Source organism: Rana temporaria, chromosome 4 (assembly GCF_905171775.1).
Source record: "Rana temporaria chromosome 4, aRanTem1.1, whole genome shotgun sequence".
In the NCBI taxonomy this organism is placed as follows: Eukaryota; Metazoa; Chordata; class Amphibia; order Anura; family Ranidae; genus Rana; species Rana temporaria.
Window position 1 is genome coordinate 238,555,102 of NC_053492.1, and position 20,305 is coordinate 238,575,406.

Genomic DNA, 20,305 nt, shown 5'->3' on the forward strand with positions numbered 1-20,305 from the left:
GGATGGATAGAAAGATAAGAGAGAGGGGAAGACAGAAATATACAGAGGGCGCATCCATCAGAACAGGGAAAAGTTTCCGTTGCATTTTTATTTTACATGAATAAGTTTTCCAGGGTTTAGCATTTAAATCCCCTTGTTAATGTCAGAACTCATCGTGTGTTAGGGAAGAGTCAGGTAATGAATGAACTGCATTTGACAAATAGGAATGGCTGCCTTGTATTGATTTTTTTCCTCATGCCTGCACAGACCTGTCAAGAAACTGACACAAGAAGGAACTCCATTTGTTGTATTGACTCATAGCAATTCCTTCATTTATCAGAGATTATGTAGTGTCTAAATTCTAAGCATGAACACAATGCACCACTCATTGTATCATCTCTAACCAGAGCTAGTAGTGACTTTATGGCACCTGAATCTTTTTACAGAAATGAATGACAGAAAGATGCATTTTATTTTATTTTAACTTAAACCTGTATCATCATGTGGCCTCTACTAAATGTAATGTTAAAGAGGAACTGCAGTATGCTCACAGAATTTTTTATAAAAACATATTTCCCATTATGAAGCTCCCCTTCAACCACTTTGCATATTATTTTATATATAGTTTGATTCTGTACTTGCCAAATATGCTGCAGAAATCTCCCTCCATTGAGTCTGGCTGCAACCATTTTAACTGTGGGCAGCTGAAGCTTCTGACTGTTCACTTCCTGGATTTACACAGACACAGGCACACCTCCATCTCTGGAGCTCTCATTGGCCCTCTTATGACTCATCCCCACTCCCTTCCTGGCAAACTCTTAGGAGAGTTAGAGAGAGCTGTGCATGATGTCATAAGCCTAGGCTTTTTACCAGACAAACAGGAATTGGGCTGTATAAGGTATTTACTGTCAGAAAAAATAAATAAATACTATCCAAAGTTAAAACAACAAGGGCAGAGGATTTAATAGATGGAAAGATGAAAAAATGACTGAAGGTTCTCTAACATGTATCTGATCGAAAGGATTGCTGCAAATGTCTATTTTATTCCAGTGAAATATTATTTGTGCAGGCAGAATTGTATCCATACCCAAGAAGAATATCCTAAATATAACATTCGGTTCTTAGATGTGTTGGCTGGATTGCTTTTCTTTTTTAGGTGAAGTAGTGAAAAATACTTGTTGATCTAACCATATTTTTAGTGCCCGTGTAATTTCCGGTTACTGTACTTGTACGGTTTTAAATGCTACTTTAAGCATCGACATAGCTCCTTAGACCGTCTGGATGGTCACTTGCTGACTTGGCATCATCCACAGGAGGCTTAATTGTTCATGCAATGCAATCTTACTTCAGCTGATTGCAGTACAAAGGATGTTTTTCAGTTCTTTTGAAGTGTAGGAAGACAATTTGGGCAATTAACTAAGCTGCCAACTCCAAAACTGTCAGAAGTGGCGCGTGCCACACTAACTAAGCTGATAGACCTATTTTAAGTCTGTCTGTATCACCTGTGCCACTTCCCATCTCAGAGTGAAACAAACTAGTGCCCTAATTTACAGCAGGGATACAACAGTTTTTCTATCTAGAAAACTGCTATAGATTCTCTACAGGTGTGACCTGTCATATGGGATGAGAGCTTTAAGCTCATATCCCTCTCTCTGGCTGTGCAGTGATTACTCTACAAGAGCAGTGTCTGCAGGGTTTACAACTGTCCTTCCTCCTGCTCCGAGCCAAGCTGGAGTCAGGGATGGCAGATCAGAGCATGTAGCTCCAGCTCTGTTTTATGTGCCGCGTTCTGTGTATGTCACAGCCACAGAGAACAGAAAACTGGCCACTCCAATTAACAGGCTTGTTCACCTTTTGTTAATTAGGAGCAGCATTCGCTTCACTTTTAATGTTTAGAAGAGTGGTGCAAGCTTGTGCTTGCACAATTGCTTTTACACCCCCCCCCCCCTTTCATGACTTTCCTGAGCCCTGTCTCTGCAAAGTACTGAAGGAACATGGAAGAAACAGGGAGGATATAGCTATAACTGCACTAAAGACAGAGGGAGATACCATATTGCATAAACAAACAGGTTTTAATGGCTGAAAAACATCACTAGATGTCGGCATATTACAAAACAATAATACAGTGAAACCTCGGATTGCGAATAACGCTAACAAGCTTTTCGCAATACGAACACTGTTTTTTTTTTTTTAAATCCTGACTTGGTTTGCGAGTGTTGTCTCGATTCAAGCCACAGCAGTGTGCAGTACCGTGTTTGGCCTGAGATGGGGGGGCGCTGGAGCCGTCCGGAAATGCTCATAAATACTCTTAAAAACTTGTAAAAATGTAGAAATACTCCATTCTTGAGGCTTTCCAAGGTTTTCCAAATTCATCCAAGCTGTCCCCGGGCCTTTCCGAGGGTCTCCAGCATCCCCCCACCTTTGGCCACATGCGGTATTGCATGCCATAGAAGTCAATGCGGAACAAATTATTTTCGTTTCCATTGACTTCTATGGGGAAACTCGCATTGATGTGCAAGTGCTTTGGAATACAAGCATTCTCCTGGAACGGATTATGCTTGTTATCCAAGGTTCCACTGTAACCTGATGCAGTTCAGTACAATACAGAAGAAATGCATCGATTGGATAGAACCTGAAATCATAAGATTTCACTATAACCCCATATAAGTACATAAAGGGATGACTAGTGCTTGGACCTAAAAAAAATTAACGAGAGGAAGATCATGCAAAATGAGTAAAAAAACATCGGTCTTGACATTAGTGTCTTGATGCCTGAAACAGTTTTCAGTCACTAGTCCATGGGTTGGCAAAATATGCATAACTGCTTTGAGGTTTAAGTGGAAACATTTTGTTTAAATACTTAAAATGAATGTAAACCCCCAAAAAAAAATATATATATATTTTTTTTTTATGTCACAATGTAGAGTATAAGGCCCCGTACAGACGAACGAACATGTCTGCTGAAACTGGTCCGCGGATGAGTTTCAGCAGACATGTTCGGTCGTGTGTAGGCCCGAGCAGACAGGATTCCAGCAAACATTTGCCCGCCGGGTCTTTTTTCAGCGGGCAAACATTTCTGGACTTGTTTTAAAACAGCCCGCTGAAATCCTGCCCGCTCGGACATGTTCGGTCGTCTGTACAGACCTACCGTACATGTCCGAGCGCCCGCCATCCCTCGCATGTGTCGAATGACTTCGAAGCATGCGTGGAAGCATTGAACTGGCAGGGCCGCCCACGTCGCCGCGTCATCGTCGCGGCGACGGCGCGGACACGCCCCGCGTATTGTTTACTCGCGGATTTCTGTATGATGGTGAGTACAGCCACCATACAGAAATCCCCGGGCATACATGTACGGTGAAAACGGTCCGGCGGACCGGTTTCATCGTACATGTATGCTCGTCTGTACGCGGCCTAAGATTTCCTATCATCTGTGCCCAGTCTTGCCACACAGAGTTAATCCAGCTCTGAGCAATCCTCTTTTATTGTTCAGTGAAATACAACAGTCTTCCAGATAAAAACCAAAGTCCTTGCTTCTGAAAAAAAGTGAACAATTCACATCCCCTCCCCTGCATTTTGATTAAATGTTTTCAAAATATGGGGTTAGTCACAGTTCAGTGCCTTGAGAAAATGCAACAGCCATCAGAATATACATAGAGCTGGAGGAAAGAGGGGTGGGGGATGTGAATTGAGAACTTTTTACAGAAACTGTGTATGTCTGCAAGCAGTGCACGAGATATGTAAATAACCTGTCACTCAAGCAAGGACTTTGGTTTTTATCTGGAAGTCTGTTTTATTTCCCTGAACAATAAAAAGAGGATTGCTCAGAGCTGGATTAACTCTGTGTGGCAAGACTGGGCACAGATGATAGGAAATCTTATTCTCTACATTGTGACATCCACTTTAATTACTGCCCTATAGCATATTTACTGCCATTCTTTGCAGAATTGCTCATACATACATGATTTTGCACTTCCTGGTAGGGGGCGCGCTGCTTCTGCTGTGATTCATCACAGCAGAAGCTGATCAGCACGTGCCGGCCAATGGATGTCTGCCGCCACCTGCTTATCGTCGAGGAGAGAGGCTGGATGGAGCTCTGCCTATGTAAACAAGGCAAAGCTCTGTCCTGACATAGGGGAAGTGATGGATTTTGTTTTTCTGCAAAGCAGGGAAAGAAAATCATCACTTCCCTTAGTAAAAGCAACACACTGTGTACACAAAAACACTGGCTACGCAAACCTTTAACCCTTTGATCGCCCTAGTTGTTTAACCCCTTCCCAGCCAAAATTGTTAGTACAGTGACAGTGCATATTTTTACCACTGATCACTGTATTCGTGTCAGTGGTTACAAAAAAAGTGTCAAGAGTCAGCATCAGAATGTCCACCACAATATCACAGTCCTGCTATAAGTTGCTGATCACCACCATTACTAGTATAACAAATGATAAATAAAAATTCCAGTTTACAGTTGGGTCCATATATATTTGGACATAGGCACAATTTTCATACTTTTGGATCTGTATGCCAACAGAAGTGCAGACTTTCAGCTTTTAATTAAAGGGGTTGAACATAAATGCCAAGTACAAATTCTAGGAACTGCAACCATTTTATACACAGCCCCCCCCCCCTCATTTTCAGGGGCTCAAATGTAAGTGAATGAGTACAATCCTAAATAAAATATTGACAATGACTGTCTGAAGTCTGTATCCCATGGACATTACCAAAGACATTCCTCCTTTCTGATGCTTTGCCAGGTTCTAAGGCTTCTTTCACACTGAGGTGGTGGGGGCGTCGGCGGTAAAGCTTTGCTATTTTTAGCGGGGCTTTTTTGCTGCGCCTTTCGGCTGATAGTGGGGCACTTTAATCCCCTTCTAGCGGCCAAAAAAGGGGTTAAAAGCCCTCAGATTTCACATTGGAGTGAAAGGAGAGGCTCTTTCAAGTTGCTTTGCAGAATATTCCATTTCTTTTCTTTCATAAGCTCCTTGGTTGCTTTTGCAGTGTGTTTTGCATCATTGTCCATCTGTAATGTGAATCGCTGTCCAATTAACTTTGCTGTATTTGGCTGAATATGGACTGACAGTAGATCTCTAAACACTGTATAATTCATTGGGCTGCTTCTATCCTCTGTCACATCATCAATAAACACCAATAGAGAGGATCCTGCAATCATCCACCACTGTTGGCTTCCATGGATGTCCAGGCCTTTTTTATGTTGCTGAGCTCACCAGTGCGTTCTTCTTTCCTCAGAATGTACCACACTGTTGATTTGGATACTCCTAATGTTGATGCTATCTCTCGCTGATGGATTTGTTTTTGAATCCTTGCAATGGCCTGTTTCACTTGCATGGACAGCTCCTTTGAACGCATGATGTAAGTTCACAGCAATAGATTCCAAATGCAAATACCACACTTAGGCTGCTTTCACACTCTCTCAATTCAAAAATTTTGCAATGGGAGATCTGGGGAGGGCCCCATGTTGCGGAGCACGCGGCGGGGTACGATGCGCTCGCTCAATTTCAAAGGTTTTGGAGAATTCCTCCACCCTGAAAACTTCACGCAGCCATTGATGTAGAAATCTCTCTGGACGGGACCCCTCCGATTGTTCCGGGAACCCCACAAATTGAAGGTTGTTCCTCCTGGAACGGTTCTCTAAATCGTCCAGCTTGGCCCTTAGGGCCCCCAGCTCATCCGTGGCCGTACGCACAGTAGCAGACAGGGGATGCATGACATCTTCCAGGGAACTGACACGGCCCTCCACCTCCCCAGTCCTGTCCCTTAGGTTTTGAACATCCTGTTTCAGGAGGGAGAAATCAATATGGATGCTCTCCATTTGAATAGTGAGGGAAGTTTTGACATCCTTAATGGCCACCAGGATTTCTGCCAGTGTAGGCTCAGCAGTAGGGGGAGGGGGGCTCGGGGATGCAAGATCCTCTGAGTACACCAGGGACTCAGAAGAGCCAGATGTCACAGCCTGGGTACGAAATAGAGCAGGGACAGAGCCACTCACCCCCTGATAGGAATCCTGAGCTGCAGAAGAAGCAGGCTGCTGCGCGGCCTCGTGCACTGCTGGAGGATCTGCGCCATTTTGCTTCTGAGACCGGGCCAGTTGCTCCGCCGTTGATTGGGGCGCTGGGGGCCCGTAATTGTTTACCATCATGCCTGGATCGGGTGCCCGCCATCCTTAGGAGCAGATCGGTGCCTTTTGGTGCAGAATTGAGGACAGGATGCCAGCAGGATAGCTGTGTAAAGCCGGAGCTAAGGGATCACGCTGCTGCTCTCATGGACTCCAAGCCACGCCCCCGTCACCAATGTTAAAAGCAGAAAAACGCCCAAATCTGCCTAAAAAAAAGTCCCAGAACTTGTTTGAGCTTCAGGCGTTTTGGAACTTCTGGCTTCAGGCGTTTTGAAGTGGAGATGTGAACCATCTCCATAGAGGATAATAGATTTTTTCCCCTCCAGCGTTTTGTAGCTTCAGGCTTCAAGCTACAAAACGCTCAGGTGTGAATGTGGTCTTAGTGCCTGTTTGCACTACCCTCACACTAAACCACAGCGGCAGCCCTCCATTCTGGCTGCAGTGAGACGGCAGTAGAGGACGGTGTGGTGTGCGTCTCAACTTTATTTAAACTGCACAAAGCGACACTTCACTCATGTTACTGTACAGCAGCATTGTGCGTTGAGCTGCTATACAGTGACATGTGATGCTTCCTATACTCTGCGATAAAATGGAGCATGTCTACATCACAGCTCACTGCACCGAATCCTCTGGGGAGCACTACAGTGTGAACAGGACACACAGAAAATAGTTGTTTTCTGCGTGTCTTAGAGGGGAGACCTGTGCTCATCCAGTGTGGTATAACACAGGTCACTGCATTATGTGTGAACAGGGTCCTGTAAGTTTTTTTTCAACTGTACTCTCAATTCTCCTTCTGCTCGCTTCCTGAATCTGCCAATGTAATTGTCCCTTGTTCAGTTGTTCGTACCACCCACTCTTGGTGGATTGAGTAAATGTACCCACAGGCCCCCACAGTCACATTAATGGGCAGCACGGCTGAACCGCTGGCAACACGCCTGCAGGTGGTTTTAACCCTTTTTTGCCCACTAGCAGCCGAATACCTCCCCAAAAATTACGGTAAAGCTCTGCCCCATTGTGAAAGGGGTCTTATAGTGAGCAGTAATTCAGTATTTACATGTATGTCTGTTTTTGTTGGTAACCCAAATGGCCACATAACTAAAGGCAAAACTTTTTTTATTGTTTAGGATAAAGTGGAGAGGGATTAGAACCCCAGTCAGGTTTATTGTTTATTGCTCATGACTCACCCTATTTGTCCTGTTTATGGGTATCATCAAGAGTTAAGTGATAAGAAGTCACAAATTTTGGCTTGTGTCTAGAAGAGAGAGAGAGAGAGAGAGAGGGGAAATCTTCCAATGGGCACACAAGTTCTGGTGGACCCGGTAAATACCAGGGTTTTCCTCACTTTGGAGGCTTTTGTCTCAGTTCCTATTTTGGTAATGGGACAGGAAGTAAAAGATCTTTTAAAATTGGCAAATAGAAACTGGCAGGGGTTATAGCCCATAAAGAAAAAAATGTTGGGCCGGATTCAGAAAAGAGATACGACGGCGTATCTCCTGATACGCCGTCGTATCTCTGAGTCCGGCCGTTGTGTCTATGCCCCTTGATTTATAGAATCAGGTTACGCATAGAAATCACTAAGATCCGACAGGTGTAAGTGTCTTACATCGTCGTATCTTAGGCTGCAATTTCACGATGGCCGCTAGGTGGCGCTTCTGTTTGTTTACGCAAGGAATATGCAAATTACTATTTACATCGATTCAGAAACGAACGACCGCCCGGCGCTTTTTTTTTACGTCGTTTGCTTTCGGCTTTTTCCGGCGTAAAGTTACCCCTGCTATATGAGGGGTATGTGCGGCGTATCCTATGTTAAGTATGGCCGTCGTTCTTGCGCCGAGTTTTGAAATTTTTGCTTCCTTTGCGTAAGTCGTTCGCGAATGCGGCTGGACGTAATTTGCGTTCACGTCGAAAGCAATGACGTTTTGCGGCGGATTTTCGAGCATGCACACTGGGATGTTTTCACAAACGGCGCATGCGCCATTAAAAAAACGTCAAATATGCGGGGTCAAGCCCAATTTAAATAAAACACGCCCCCTACATCCCCATTTGAATTACGCGGCCATACGCCGCAAAACACATACGTTACGCCGCCGTAACTAAGGGCGCAAGTTCTTTCTGAATAAAGAACTTGCGCCAAAAGTTACAGCGACGTAACGTATCTCAGATACGTTACGCCGGGCGGACAGATACGCCAATGTATCTGAATCCAGCCCGTTGCCTCTATTTTACCAAGGGTAACATTTCTGTGTATGAAATATTCCAGCAAGCCTTATTTTGATAACCTACAACCCTTTTATGAACAAGAGCTTCCTTTTAGTGCTCAGTCAGACAGGTGATTAAGCTTGTCCTCGGTGCAGAACCACTGGCAGATGCATGTGTATTCACCTCAGAGCAGACAGCCCATAGAAGTGGAAGCACACAAAGCATAGACATACTTTATCACATTTTAAAGTTTGGGATGCTGGCAGGAGTGAGTGTACGGATTTTAATGCAGAGCCTCTGCATTCAGATCTGTGCACCCACTCCAGCCCGGATAACATGAGATTGTGTCTGTGCAGGCACTGTGTGTGCATTTGCTTCTATGGGCTGTATGCACACAGCTCTGAGGTGGATGTACACGCAGCAGACAGCGGCTCTGCGCTTAGGGGGGGGGGGGGACTGGTCGTCTGCCTGAACAAGCCCTACAAGCCCTAAAAGTGTCCCCAACTTTAAGATACACATAAATCAGTTTAACATTTTATTCATGTAAAAATGGCCATACACTTTTAGGCTTTTGTTCTAATAGACTTCCTCCATCAACACCAAACAGTGCAGATTGTGGAATTTCCTCTTCTGGCTGTTGTTCTGGAGGCTATTGTATTTTGACAGCTGGCTCCAGTGGCTGTCGGAAAACATGAACAGTGACTGCATCTGATTGGATGCAGGCCCTGTTAGACCAACAATTTCCCACTAAGTGATGCTGACAGGGGCAACCATGACTTGATTTTGTGCCAATTTAACATGAATCGGCCCCAATTCGAGCTGTGTGTGGCAGTTTTAAAGGAGCTGTAAAGGCAGAAGTTTTTTTTTATCTTAATGCATTCTATGCATTAAGATAAAAAAACCTGTCTGTAGCAGCTTTCCCAGCACCCCTATTAGTTACCTGAGCCATGGCGTGTGTTGGACTCTCCTCCTAATTGGCTGAGACGCAGGAGCCAATCAAGGGGGAGGGGGGTCGGGACAGGGCTTTGTGTACGAATTCACACACAGAGCTGAGCTTTTTTTTTTTTGCTTTTTTTTTCCCTCTTATTTTTAGCTGATGATCCTACTAGTATTCCTTGGGCCAGAATTGTTGAAGGGATTCTTACAGTGCCAACAAATAATAATAGAAACACTAAATATAAAACATATAATGTTTATTTATACAGAGAGAAAATTGGACCAATAAAAAAATAAAATATTCACACATCTCCATTGAATGGAAAAGCTTGGTTGAATAGATGGACATATATTATCCCAACATATTTCGCCAAGATTGGCTTCTTCAGAGGATTATGGACCACCATTAGTAATTTAAACTATACAAAAAACAAAATCCCATATAAATGTGATACATGTATAAATAAACTTTATATGTTTTATATTTAGTATTTCTATTATTTGTTGGCCCCGTAATAATCCCTTCACCAATTGTTGCCCGTATATACTATTTCAGGGATGAGGTGCCAGATTTAACGTCATCACCTAGCTACTTTATTGCATCAATACTAGTAACTCTCCTGTCTAAAGCCAGATACACACTAGTGTTTTTTTTTCGTGCATTCCAGTGAGTTGCACAAAAAAAACCTGTCGGCTCCGGTCAAAGCCGCTGTACTAACCATGCGAGGATAGTTCAGCGCTCTCCCCCCTGAGCCTGGATTAGAAAAAAAAGAAAGGCCAGACACTGTCCTGATTCAAGTGAAAACTAGAAACCATTCTAGGCAAGAGAGATGGATGAGGATACAACATCACCTTATGACGCAAGACCAAGAACGGCTCCTTGCATGAAAGTGCTACCAGCTCTGACACTCTTGCTGAAGTTATAGCAACCAAAGAAGCCACCTTCTGAGTCAAAGGACTAACAGAGTTTCTCGAATTGGTTCAAAGGGTGGCTTCTGCAAGGACAGTCAAGACCAAACTCGCTTGTCAGAAATGATCAGGCTGATAACAGAAAAAAGAGCAGGAGACAGCTACGGGGCATAGTGATTTGAAGAGAGATAAGAAAACACTGCAGACATACTATGTGCCCAGATCAAATTTTTATGAATCAAGTTTAAATCCACTTTAATGACACTTAGGCCAAAGCTAATTTCCCCTCCTGATTGGAGAAAGGAAAAAAAATCTCCCACTCACAAATTTCCACGGGTGCCATTTCCTGGCTTCACACCAGGCATAATAAGATTAATAAGTCATGTAATGGAAGTTCCCCGAAGCCGACATCTAGGTGTAGACTAGGGAGAAATGGTTCCTAAGGTGTTACCAGTACATTTATCCCTATTGCTAGTGGGACTCTCATCCCAGACCCAACCTGTCCAATTTTTTATAGAACCTCGAATCCAGTAGTTCCACCTACAGAGTTCCCCCAATGCTGGCAGATTGCAGAGAATGTCTCGGGATGCAGGGACCTCTGTCCCGGTATTAGTCACTGATGACTGGGAAAAAAACCCTACCAGTTTTCTATATATGTAATATGTACTGGCCACAGAGGGCACATGCTATTCTGCCCCAGACAAAATGTGGTTCACCTTCCTGAGCTGTTCGACTTCTGGTGCCACCCTGGTGGTTGATATATGCCACTACAGTGGCATTTTCAAACTTAACACTGACCACAAACCTGTGCAACTGGTTCGTCCAATAATCCAGAACAAGGTGTACCGAGATCCAAAATATTAACAGGAGGTAAGCTCTCCTGTGGAAACCAAGTCCCCTGAACTAAAGAGCACCCCAACTAATAAGACTTTCATTAGTGGTGGTTATCTTCCATATCACTGGAAGGAAATGTTTACCCTGCTCCAGACTTTGAACAATCAACCACCAAATCGAGTTTTGCAGGACCCCAGGGACAGATCCCTCCAGCAATCCAATGTTTAGACCTTCATGTTCTAAACAGAAAGAATGTTCCTCTACAAAAGACCTGGCTGGAGTAGAACTGCATGTAGGGAACCGCTTCAACATAAATATAATTTTCTTCTGCAGAGATGTATTGAAGGATACCCTTTTGCTTCCTATATTTCACTTTAAATCTTGAATTGACTGGTCCCTGAGCAAGATTATTGAGGTTGTAATAGATTAATTAATTTCCTGACACAATTTCAGGATTAACCCCATTCTGCCATTTGATTCAAATTAATATGGTGAGACTGTGCAATCCATAGACAAAAAAGATCACATCTCACCATCTCAGCATTCACCAGCAACAGAACTAACTGGAGCCTGCTGGCTCTTTTATTAAAACCACAGAATCCCAAATACATGCATTTTATTGGTTAGCTTACACATTTCCCAGCCCCCTTACCCACCCCCCCTGTGTGGTTTGTCCTTGGCATGAAGCCCTCATTGGTCAGTTCATATAGGGATGGTTTCTTCCCTCAAGTCCATTTCCTGGGCATGCACACACACCCTTGTGAATCCACATGTCATAAAGAGTCCATTGTCAGCTCTGCAAGTTTCCTTCCAAGCGGTCCGAGTGAGAAGAAGGGGAAGGGGAAGGCTTTCCTGTTACAATTGAGGAATTTAGGAGGGAGGGGTGGTTTGGGAGTGGAAGAGTGGAGAGTGGGGGGGATGGAGCTGCTTTCAATAACATGTCCTTTTGTATCTCCATTTCAAATGGTAACTTTTACAACATAATATCGGTTTCTTCATATTTTCAATGCTGGGTTCATAACTTTAAAACAATATCTGATATAAAATCCTCAAGGAAAATGAGCAGTATTGTGACATACCCATACATACATATGCATAATGCGTATAAAAACAAATAAACAGTATAAGGAATATGGAAAGAAATAGGAATTTTAGAATAATCCACCACAAGGTATCCTGAGATTGACACCCCCTGCATATCCAGCAAGTTCAGTACCGGGGCTAAGAGCTTTGTGAACCTTCGGGGGCTGTGACAAGCCCGAAGGGCAATGTCACAAAACGAAAATGGTGAGTTTCTACTGCAAATCGCAGAAAACTTTGAGCCTGGGAAAAAACTGGCACGTGAAGATATGTGTCATTGAATATGGACACTCAAAATCTACCTATGCAGAGAGGCCATAACTGATTGGACCGACCTCATCTGAACAGAAGGGTGTTTGGAAATTTGTCTAGTGCCTTGAGATCTAAGATACCTATCACTACCAGTTGAGTGTTTACAATAATGAGCCCACAACTTCTGCTCCAAGAGCCAATGCAAGGCAAAAGACTGATGACCCTGAAGGTCCCAAGAAGCATACTTCAACTACCAGATCCTCTGGCCCAAGATACTCTGAAAACACAGCAGCCTCAGATGCCTCCCTCACTCTGGAGGGGAAAAGCTTAAAGCACCTGGTATTCCCGGGCAGTCTCCCATCCAAGTACTAACCAGGCTCGATCCTGCTTGGGCTCTGAGATCAGCCAAGATTAGGCGTGTTCAGGGTGATGCAGCAGCAGTCCATTGCAGCTCCGCTAAACTCTTCTAATGACATTCTAATGCGTCAAGAATCTCTGCAATGCCAAACACCACAGTGGCTCAGATACAGCTGATACCACGGGTCCATCGGGAGATGTGAACACTGCAAGATCACTGGACCTGAGGGTGGTGCACCTGCCTCCCCAGGCCGCCACTCCCTTCTGGAGCCATTTAACCTGTATAACAGGTAAACAATGTAGCAACTATATTTGCCAAAAACCTAATATGCAGTCCCCCAGGGATGCAGGCCTAAAACCATGTTGGTCTAGCATGCAACCACGTAGGTATGCAAGTACGCAGATAAGCAGGTAAACCATTATGTGGGCACCCAGGTATGCAGTTGTATAAGTATGTAATTTCGCTGTTCGTGACCTTATACAGTTTATACCAGTATGCAGTTCAATGCAAATACGCATGAATGTATGCAGTTTCATGCCAACACGCCTTTATGCAGTTCATATGCAAAAACATATGTATGCAGTTCATATGCACATACACATGTATGCAGTTCATATGCAAATATGCATGTATTAAGGATGGGCCGAACACCCCCCAGTTTGGTTTGCACCAGAACATCTCGAACAGGCAAAAAGTTCTAGCGAACATGCAAACTTTATTAAAGTCTATGGAACACTAACAGGAAAAATCGTAATCCTAATTGTAAAGGCTTATATGCAAGTTATTGCCATAAAAGGTGTATAGGGATCTGGGTACTGTCCTGGTGGACATGTATCAATGCAAATAAAAGTTTTTAACCACTTACGACCCGGACCAATATGCAGATTGAGGACCTTGCCCCTTTTTGCGATTCGGCACTGACAATTCGGCTTTAACTGACAATTGCACGTACGACGTGGCTCACAAACAAAATTGGAGTCCTTTTTTTCCCACAAATAGAGCCTTCTTTTGGTGGTATTTGATCACCTCTGCGGTTTTAATTTTTTGCACTAAAAACAAAAATAGAGCGTCAATTTTGAAAAAAAAAACATTTTTTACTTTACTTTATTTTTTACTTTTTGCTATAATAAATATCCCCAAAAAAGATATAAAATTTTTTTTTCCTCAGTTTAGGCTGATACGTATTCTTCTACCTATTTTTGTTAAAAAAAAAATCACAATAAGTGTCTAACGATTGGTTTGCGCAACATTTATAGCGTTTACAAAATAGGGGATAGTTTTATGGCATTTTTATTAAAAACATTTTTTATACTACTAATGGTGGCGATCAGCGTTTTTGTTTCATGACTGCGACATTATGGCGGACACATCAGACAATTTTGACACATTTTTGGTACCATTGTCATTTTCAGAGCAACAAGTGCTATAAAAATGCATTGATTACTGTGAAAATTACAATTGCAGTTTAGGAGTTAACCACTAGGGGGCGCTGTAGGGGTTAAGTGTGACCTCATATGTGTTTCTAACTGTAGGGGGGCAGGGCTGGACGTGTGACGTTATTGATCGTCTTTCCCTATATCAGGGAACAGACGATCAATGACTGTGCCACTGTGAAGAACGGGGAAGGTGTGTTTACACACACCTTTCCGAGTTCTTCAGCTCCTGTGACCGATCGCGGGACACCAGCGGCGATCAAACCCGCGGGTCCCGCGGTCACGGAGTTTCGGACCGGGTCGCGTGTGCGCGCTACCCACGACTGGGCTCTTAATGGCGACGTACCTGTACGTGCCTGTGCCCAGCCTTGCCATTCTGCCGACGTATATGTGCAGGAAGCGGTCCTTAAGTGGTTAAAGCAGCAGTGATTTTAATGACGCTTAACGTGAAACAGTAAATATTAAATATTCCTTTAAATATCGTGGCGGGGGGGGGGTCCCCTTAGTCTGCCTGTAAAGTGGTGCATCTATACAATGTATAGAACATGCCGCAGTAATATTGACATTTCTAAAAAAAGAAAAAAAAAATTTAAACTTGCTTGCGGCTGTAATGTATTGCCGTCTCCGGGCAATACAGATTTAAAAAATAAAAACAGCGTGGAGTCGTCGTCATACGGCCCCCCCCGTCCAAACCAGGCCCTGGATTTTAAGGGGAACCCCACGCCACAATAAAAAAAATTGTGGGGTCCCCCCAAAATCCATACCAGACCCTTATCTGAGCATGCAGCCTGGCAGGTCAGGAAAAGGAGGGGACAACAAGCGAGTGCCCCTCCTCCTTAACCATTCCAGGCCACATGCCCTCAACATGGAGGGTGGGTTGATGGGGGACAAAGGTCTATTCCCGACAACCCTGGGCTGTGGTTGTAGGGGTCTGCAGTTGGGAGTGCTTATCGAAATCTGGACATCATGTGATGTCACATGATGTCAGAAGGGGGCAGGGTCATCCGGTTATATCACCGGATGGCCCAGCCCTTGCCTATATAAGAGCTGTCAAAGCTTAGAGAGAGCAGTCGGTGGGAAGCCTCCCATGAGGGTGGAGCGTTTTCAATTTTTTGGGGTCCATCGGGCGGCGTGATTGGCCGTGGATTTACATTGCGGAACACTTCTTTTTTTATTTTCTTTATTTTATTTTTTTGGCATGGTGTTCCCCTTACAATCTATACCAGACCTAAAGGGCCTGGTATGGATTTTGGGGGGGGACCCCATGCCGTTTTTTTTTTTCTTAATTCTGTTATAGGGCTCCCCTTAACCACTTCAATGCACTGTATTATATATTATGCACCGCACTATATACTCTGAACTGCAATGTATTATATACTCTGCACTATATACTCTGCATTGCGGTATGCATTGCGGTATAAACACTACACTGACTGCATGCTCAATCCACTAACTATCCTGCCTAATCTCTCTCCATTAATGCACACTGTACACGGCCACCGTTGGAAGCAGCCTTATATAGTGTGGGGTGTGGACTTGGCCCCATGGCTCTTGCTGTACATCGTGCTGTGATTGGCCAAAGTGTACAGGTCAGGTGCACTCTTTGGCCAATCGGTAGCCTTCAATGCACTGCAATCTCGCAGTGCATAATGGGGCACTCCGCGGTGGGAGAACGTCCCGCAAGCGCCCCATATGTTCTACTAACATCGGGCCCATTTCTAGCATGTATAGAGTGCACATGCAAAAACGTGTGTAGGCAGTTCATATGCAAATGCCCACCTGCACTTGGCCCCATACTGGACTAGCCAAGCACATCCAACGCATATTGAATTCAGCCTCTATGCTGCTTCAGTGCAGCCTAAATATTAGCTCCTGCAGATCAAATGCATGCTATTCTGGAGACATAACTCCTTTTAAGTGCATTAATACCCGTAGAGGGGTGTATCGACAAACGGTTGAATAAACCCCAAAAAATTATGCACCGATGCAGTATATAATTGCGCTGTCTGGTCTCCCAGCTCTCCCATAGGTAGTACTCACATCTTGTTATCTAGCCATAAGCTGCTGCGTTTCTTGAAGTCGATTCTTCAGCCCGCATGAGATTTCAAACATACTGAATTCATGAATTCTACTTCCTGCATACACTTCACAAGAGTAAGCTATACCAAGCGATTATGTGCCCTCTAGTGGCTGGATGAGAAAACTGGGGCCCAAAACTCCTAACACACACACAGCATGACCTGGCCAGACCAAACGGCACACTGCTCCCAGTATCCACCAGGAAAATGACCAGACAGTAGATCACTTATTTATTTTTATAACTGAAAATGCAAACCTTCCATTCCTGCCACAAGACTCTGAAACATAACAGGAGTACAGAAAGAAAACGATAAATCCATGCTGATGGTGCAGTAAAGAGACAAAAAATGGTTGGTAAAGTAAAGAGGGAAATTGGCGCTGCTAGTGGCAATATGTCACCAATGACAGGAGATGCGGGTCTCAAAGACAAAGATGTCTATGTCAGCTACCTATTTTGGGACCATTTACACAGCAATCAGTGCTATAAAAATGCACTGATTACTATGTAAATGTGACTGGCAGTAAGGGGTTAACCACTAGGGGGTTAGGAAGGGCTTAAGTGTGTCCTAGGGAGTGATTCTAACTGTTACAGGGTGTGTGACACGACACAGTCTCCCGATGAGAGGGAGCAGACTGTCAGTGTCACTAGGCAGAACAGGGAGATGCTTGTTTACACAGGCATCCCACGTTCTGCAGCTCTATGACACGATCACGGGACACCGGCGGACATCGAGCCCGTTGGCACGATCACGGAGCTTGACGCCATCGTAAATGTTCGTGCGGCAGTCGGCAAGTGGTTAAAATAGAACCATTTTGGATAGAGTAAGGGCCAGTTCACACCACATGCAGTTCAGTGCATTTTTTTTCTGCATTAAAAAAAAACAAAAAAATAGAAAGTAGGCTATATGGTTTCCAGTGACATAGTTCACACCAGTGCAGTCAGTTATAAGGCTTTCCAGTTCCAGAAAAAAAAGTAGAACATGCTGGAACTCTGGAGTGTGTATTTTTTTGGTGTGAACCAGCCCTAAAGGAGGGTTCAAACCCCTTTAATGTTTGTTTTTGCCATTGTTGTCCCTTTTTGGGAGATTTCCCTTTACTTCTTATCCCGTAGTAAAATTAGGAAGTTATAGGAAATCTCTGCTAATCTTTTTTTTTTTCTGAGGACAACCTAAAATTTGTGATTTTCTTTTATTTACACTTTCAAAGATAATGGTAAACAGGACAACTAGAGAGGTGAATCTCCCTAACAGGGACACAGACAGCATACTTATTACCCATGCCGCGTCACTTCTGCCACTCCTCGGAGTGTAGGTGGAACGTGGTCAGCGTCCCTGCTTTTTTCTATGAGCGCATCTTGATCTACTTTGTTGTAAGCGCATATTTAGCCGTTTTACATTACATTTTAAAAGACTTACTACACTATGAGGAGTTTCCTTTTGAACCTATGTTTTACCATACCATTACTTCGTGAAACATTACCCTGGCGATTTTTCTGCCTAACGTGTTGGTTGTGATTTCCTGTCATGGATGTCATATACCTTCAGTGAGTAAGATGTTTTCCTAGGGCAGGGGTCTCCATACTTTTCAAGCAAAAGGCCAGTTTATTGTCTTTCAGACTTCAGGGGGGCCGGATTCTGACCAGTGGGGGTAGAAAATGTCCCAAGGGCAGAGCATCAGTGAGAATAAACACGGCCCCAGTGCTGGTGGGCAGTAGGAGGAATAGTGCTCCATCATTGCTATTAGTGGAAGAAATAGTGCCCCATTGTTGGTGTCATTATGAGGAATAGTGCCTCATATCGTTGGGAGCAATACTGCCCCAAGGGCCGGATGAAGGCTAGCAAAGGGCCACATCTGGCCCTCGGGCTGCAGTTTGGAGACCCCTGGCCTAGGGGTTGGTGGAAGAAAGCACTCATGGTCACACACTGGTTGGATATTTGTTAACCACTTCCATACCGCTCCTATTCTGGCACTTCTCTTCTTCAAGTAAAAATCATATTTTTTTTGCTAGAAAATTACTCGGAACCCCCAAACATTATATATATATATTTTTTAGCAGACACCCTAGGGAATAAAGTGGCGGTCATTGCAACTTGTTATCTCGCACGGTATTTGCGCAATCATTTTTCAAACGCCTTTTTTGGGGAAGAAAAACGGTTTCATGAATTAAAAAAATAACAAAATAGTAAAGTTAACCCAATTTTTTTCGTATAATGTGAAAGATGATGTTACGCCGAGAAAATAGATACCTAACTTGTCACGCTTCAACATTGCGCACACTCATGGAATGGCGCCAAACTTTGGTACTTAAAAATCTCCATAGACGATGCTTTAATTTTTTTTACAGGTTACCAGTTTAGAGTTTCAAAGGAGGTCTAGTGCTAGAATTATTGCTCTCGCTCTAACGCACGTGGCGATACCTCACATGTGTGGTTTGAGTGGCGTTTACATATGAGGGCGGGACTAACGTGTGCGTTCGCTTCTGAGCACAAGCTACTGGGGATAGGGGCGTTTTTTATTTTTTATTTTACTTTTTTTTTTATCACTTTTATTCCTATTACAAGGAATGTAAACATCCCTTGTAATAGTGTGACAGGTCCTCTTTATGGTGAGATGCGGGGTCAATAAAACCCCACATTTCTCATCCAAGCTGGAAAGCAAGAGATCATGAAAAGAAATTCACAGATCTCATGCTTTCAGCCACAGCTTTTGTTTACTTCCGGGTACCCGGGCGTGATGTCATAACGTTGCGCCCGGGCCTCCGACCATCTGGTCAGCGGTCATCTCTATCCTCCCCATCCGGCGGCGGCCAATTCATTCTCCGGGACTTTGATGGAGAAGCACCAGATGACAGCGGGGGGAGCGGGGACATCCCCTCCCGCCTCCTATAAGAACGAGCAAACACCGGAACCGCCGCTATGGTAATTTTTAGCGTGTACAGAATCGCCGCCTGAAAAGAAGGATATCTGAATGATGCCTGTAGCTGCAGGCATCATTCAGATATCCCCACACAAAGTACAGGATGTCATATGACGTCCCACGGTAGGGAAGTGGTTAAGATTTCACCATCACTTCATTGGACTTGTATTGGTGCTGGTGTATGGACATTGCACTATATTGTAAAAAAATATTTCACTAATATTTATTTTTATATATTTTTGTCTATATGGTTTTGTATATGATGTTTGTGTTGAGCGTGGTATGAAACCACAGTTGTTTCTTTTTTATCTCTTATGCCATTGAGCTTTATTACAAGCTGCTTTATCACAGATTTATTATTAACACGTTGTCTGAGGTGATCTAGGGTGCGCAGGTTGTAGGAGTGTTTTTTTAATCGCCCTCTTTTTTTCATCAACAATCTGAGTTTAATATACATCTCTATCATTAGACATGTTGAAATGACATGGACATTCACTGTATTGTTCATTTAAGCACAAGAGACTACATTGTGTTAACACTGTTGAAATGTGTTCTGTAACCTTCATCTAACACAGACACATATACTGCTAGAAGCTCTCTCTGTCTCTACTCTCCCCTCCACTCTCAAGGTTTTACTTTTGCAATTGTTCTATTCACTAGATTTTAATAATATATTCCTATTTGTTAGCTTTTAATAACATCTCACACCACCCCTTTCTTATCTATGTATAAAATAACATGCAATAATACATTTTGGCTCTGAACAGACATTTTACACACAGTGATTGCGTCCTGTGTGTCTGTTCCTGCAGCTGCAGTATAACTTCTGTTTTTAGGGTCCCAATCAGAAATAATTCCATAACAGTTTTGGCGAGTCATATCAGGAGTTTGGCAGAGTCTCCAGAAGGAACCACGCTCTGATCGGATCATCGGGAACGCAGACCTCTAAATGCCGGCTAGGTAAGCTGTCCTTATGCTTGCTATATTTCTGCCTTTCCTATGTGTTCTATCTGTTGGTTCTCAAGGAAACCAGACCACTCTCAGACCTTTCTGGTTGGGTAACGTGTGTGTGTGTGAATGGGTTTGACCTTCACGGGTTGGACTGTGTGTGGATAGGGAGAATCCTCTGCAGTTCCCTACATTGACGCCTTGTGGGCGACCTGGGTCAGAGAATGGACAAAAGGGAACAGCTAAACCTTT

The 20,305-nt window shown here is 43.7% G+C and overlaps 1 protein-coding gene across 2 annotated transcripts in view; it reads left to right on the forward strand.

The window, feature by feature from the left end:
- The window catches only part of MRAP2 (melanocortin 2 receptor accessory protein 2), a 62,903-nt gene that overhangs the window by 2,855 nt on the left and 39,743 nt on the right, over positions 1–20,305 (forward strand). Inside the window, exon 2 of one of the 2 annotated variants that reach the window (XM_040350046.1) lies at positions 19,942–20,065. The exons of the other annotated variant lie outside the window; for it this stretch is intronic. Within the exon in view, the coding sequence (XP_040205980.1) occupies positions 20,055–20,065 (11 nt within the window). The 5' untranslated portion in view covers positions 19,942–20,054. The remainder of the gene's footprint in view (positions 1–19,941; positions 20,066–20,305) is intronic. 2 annotated transcript variants of the gene reach the window in all.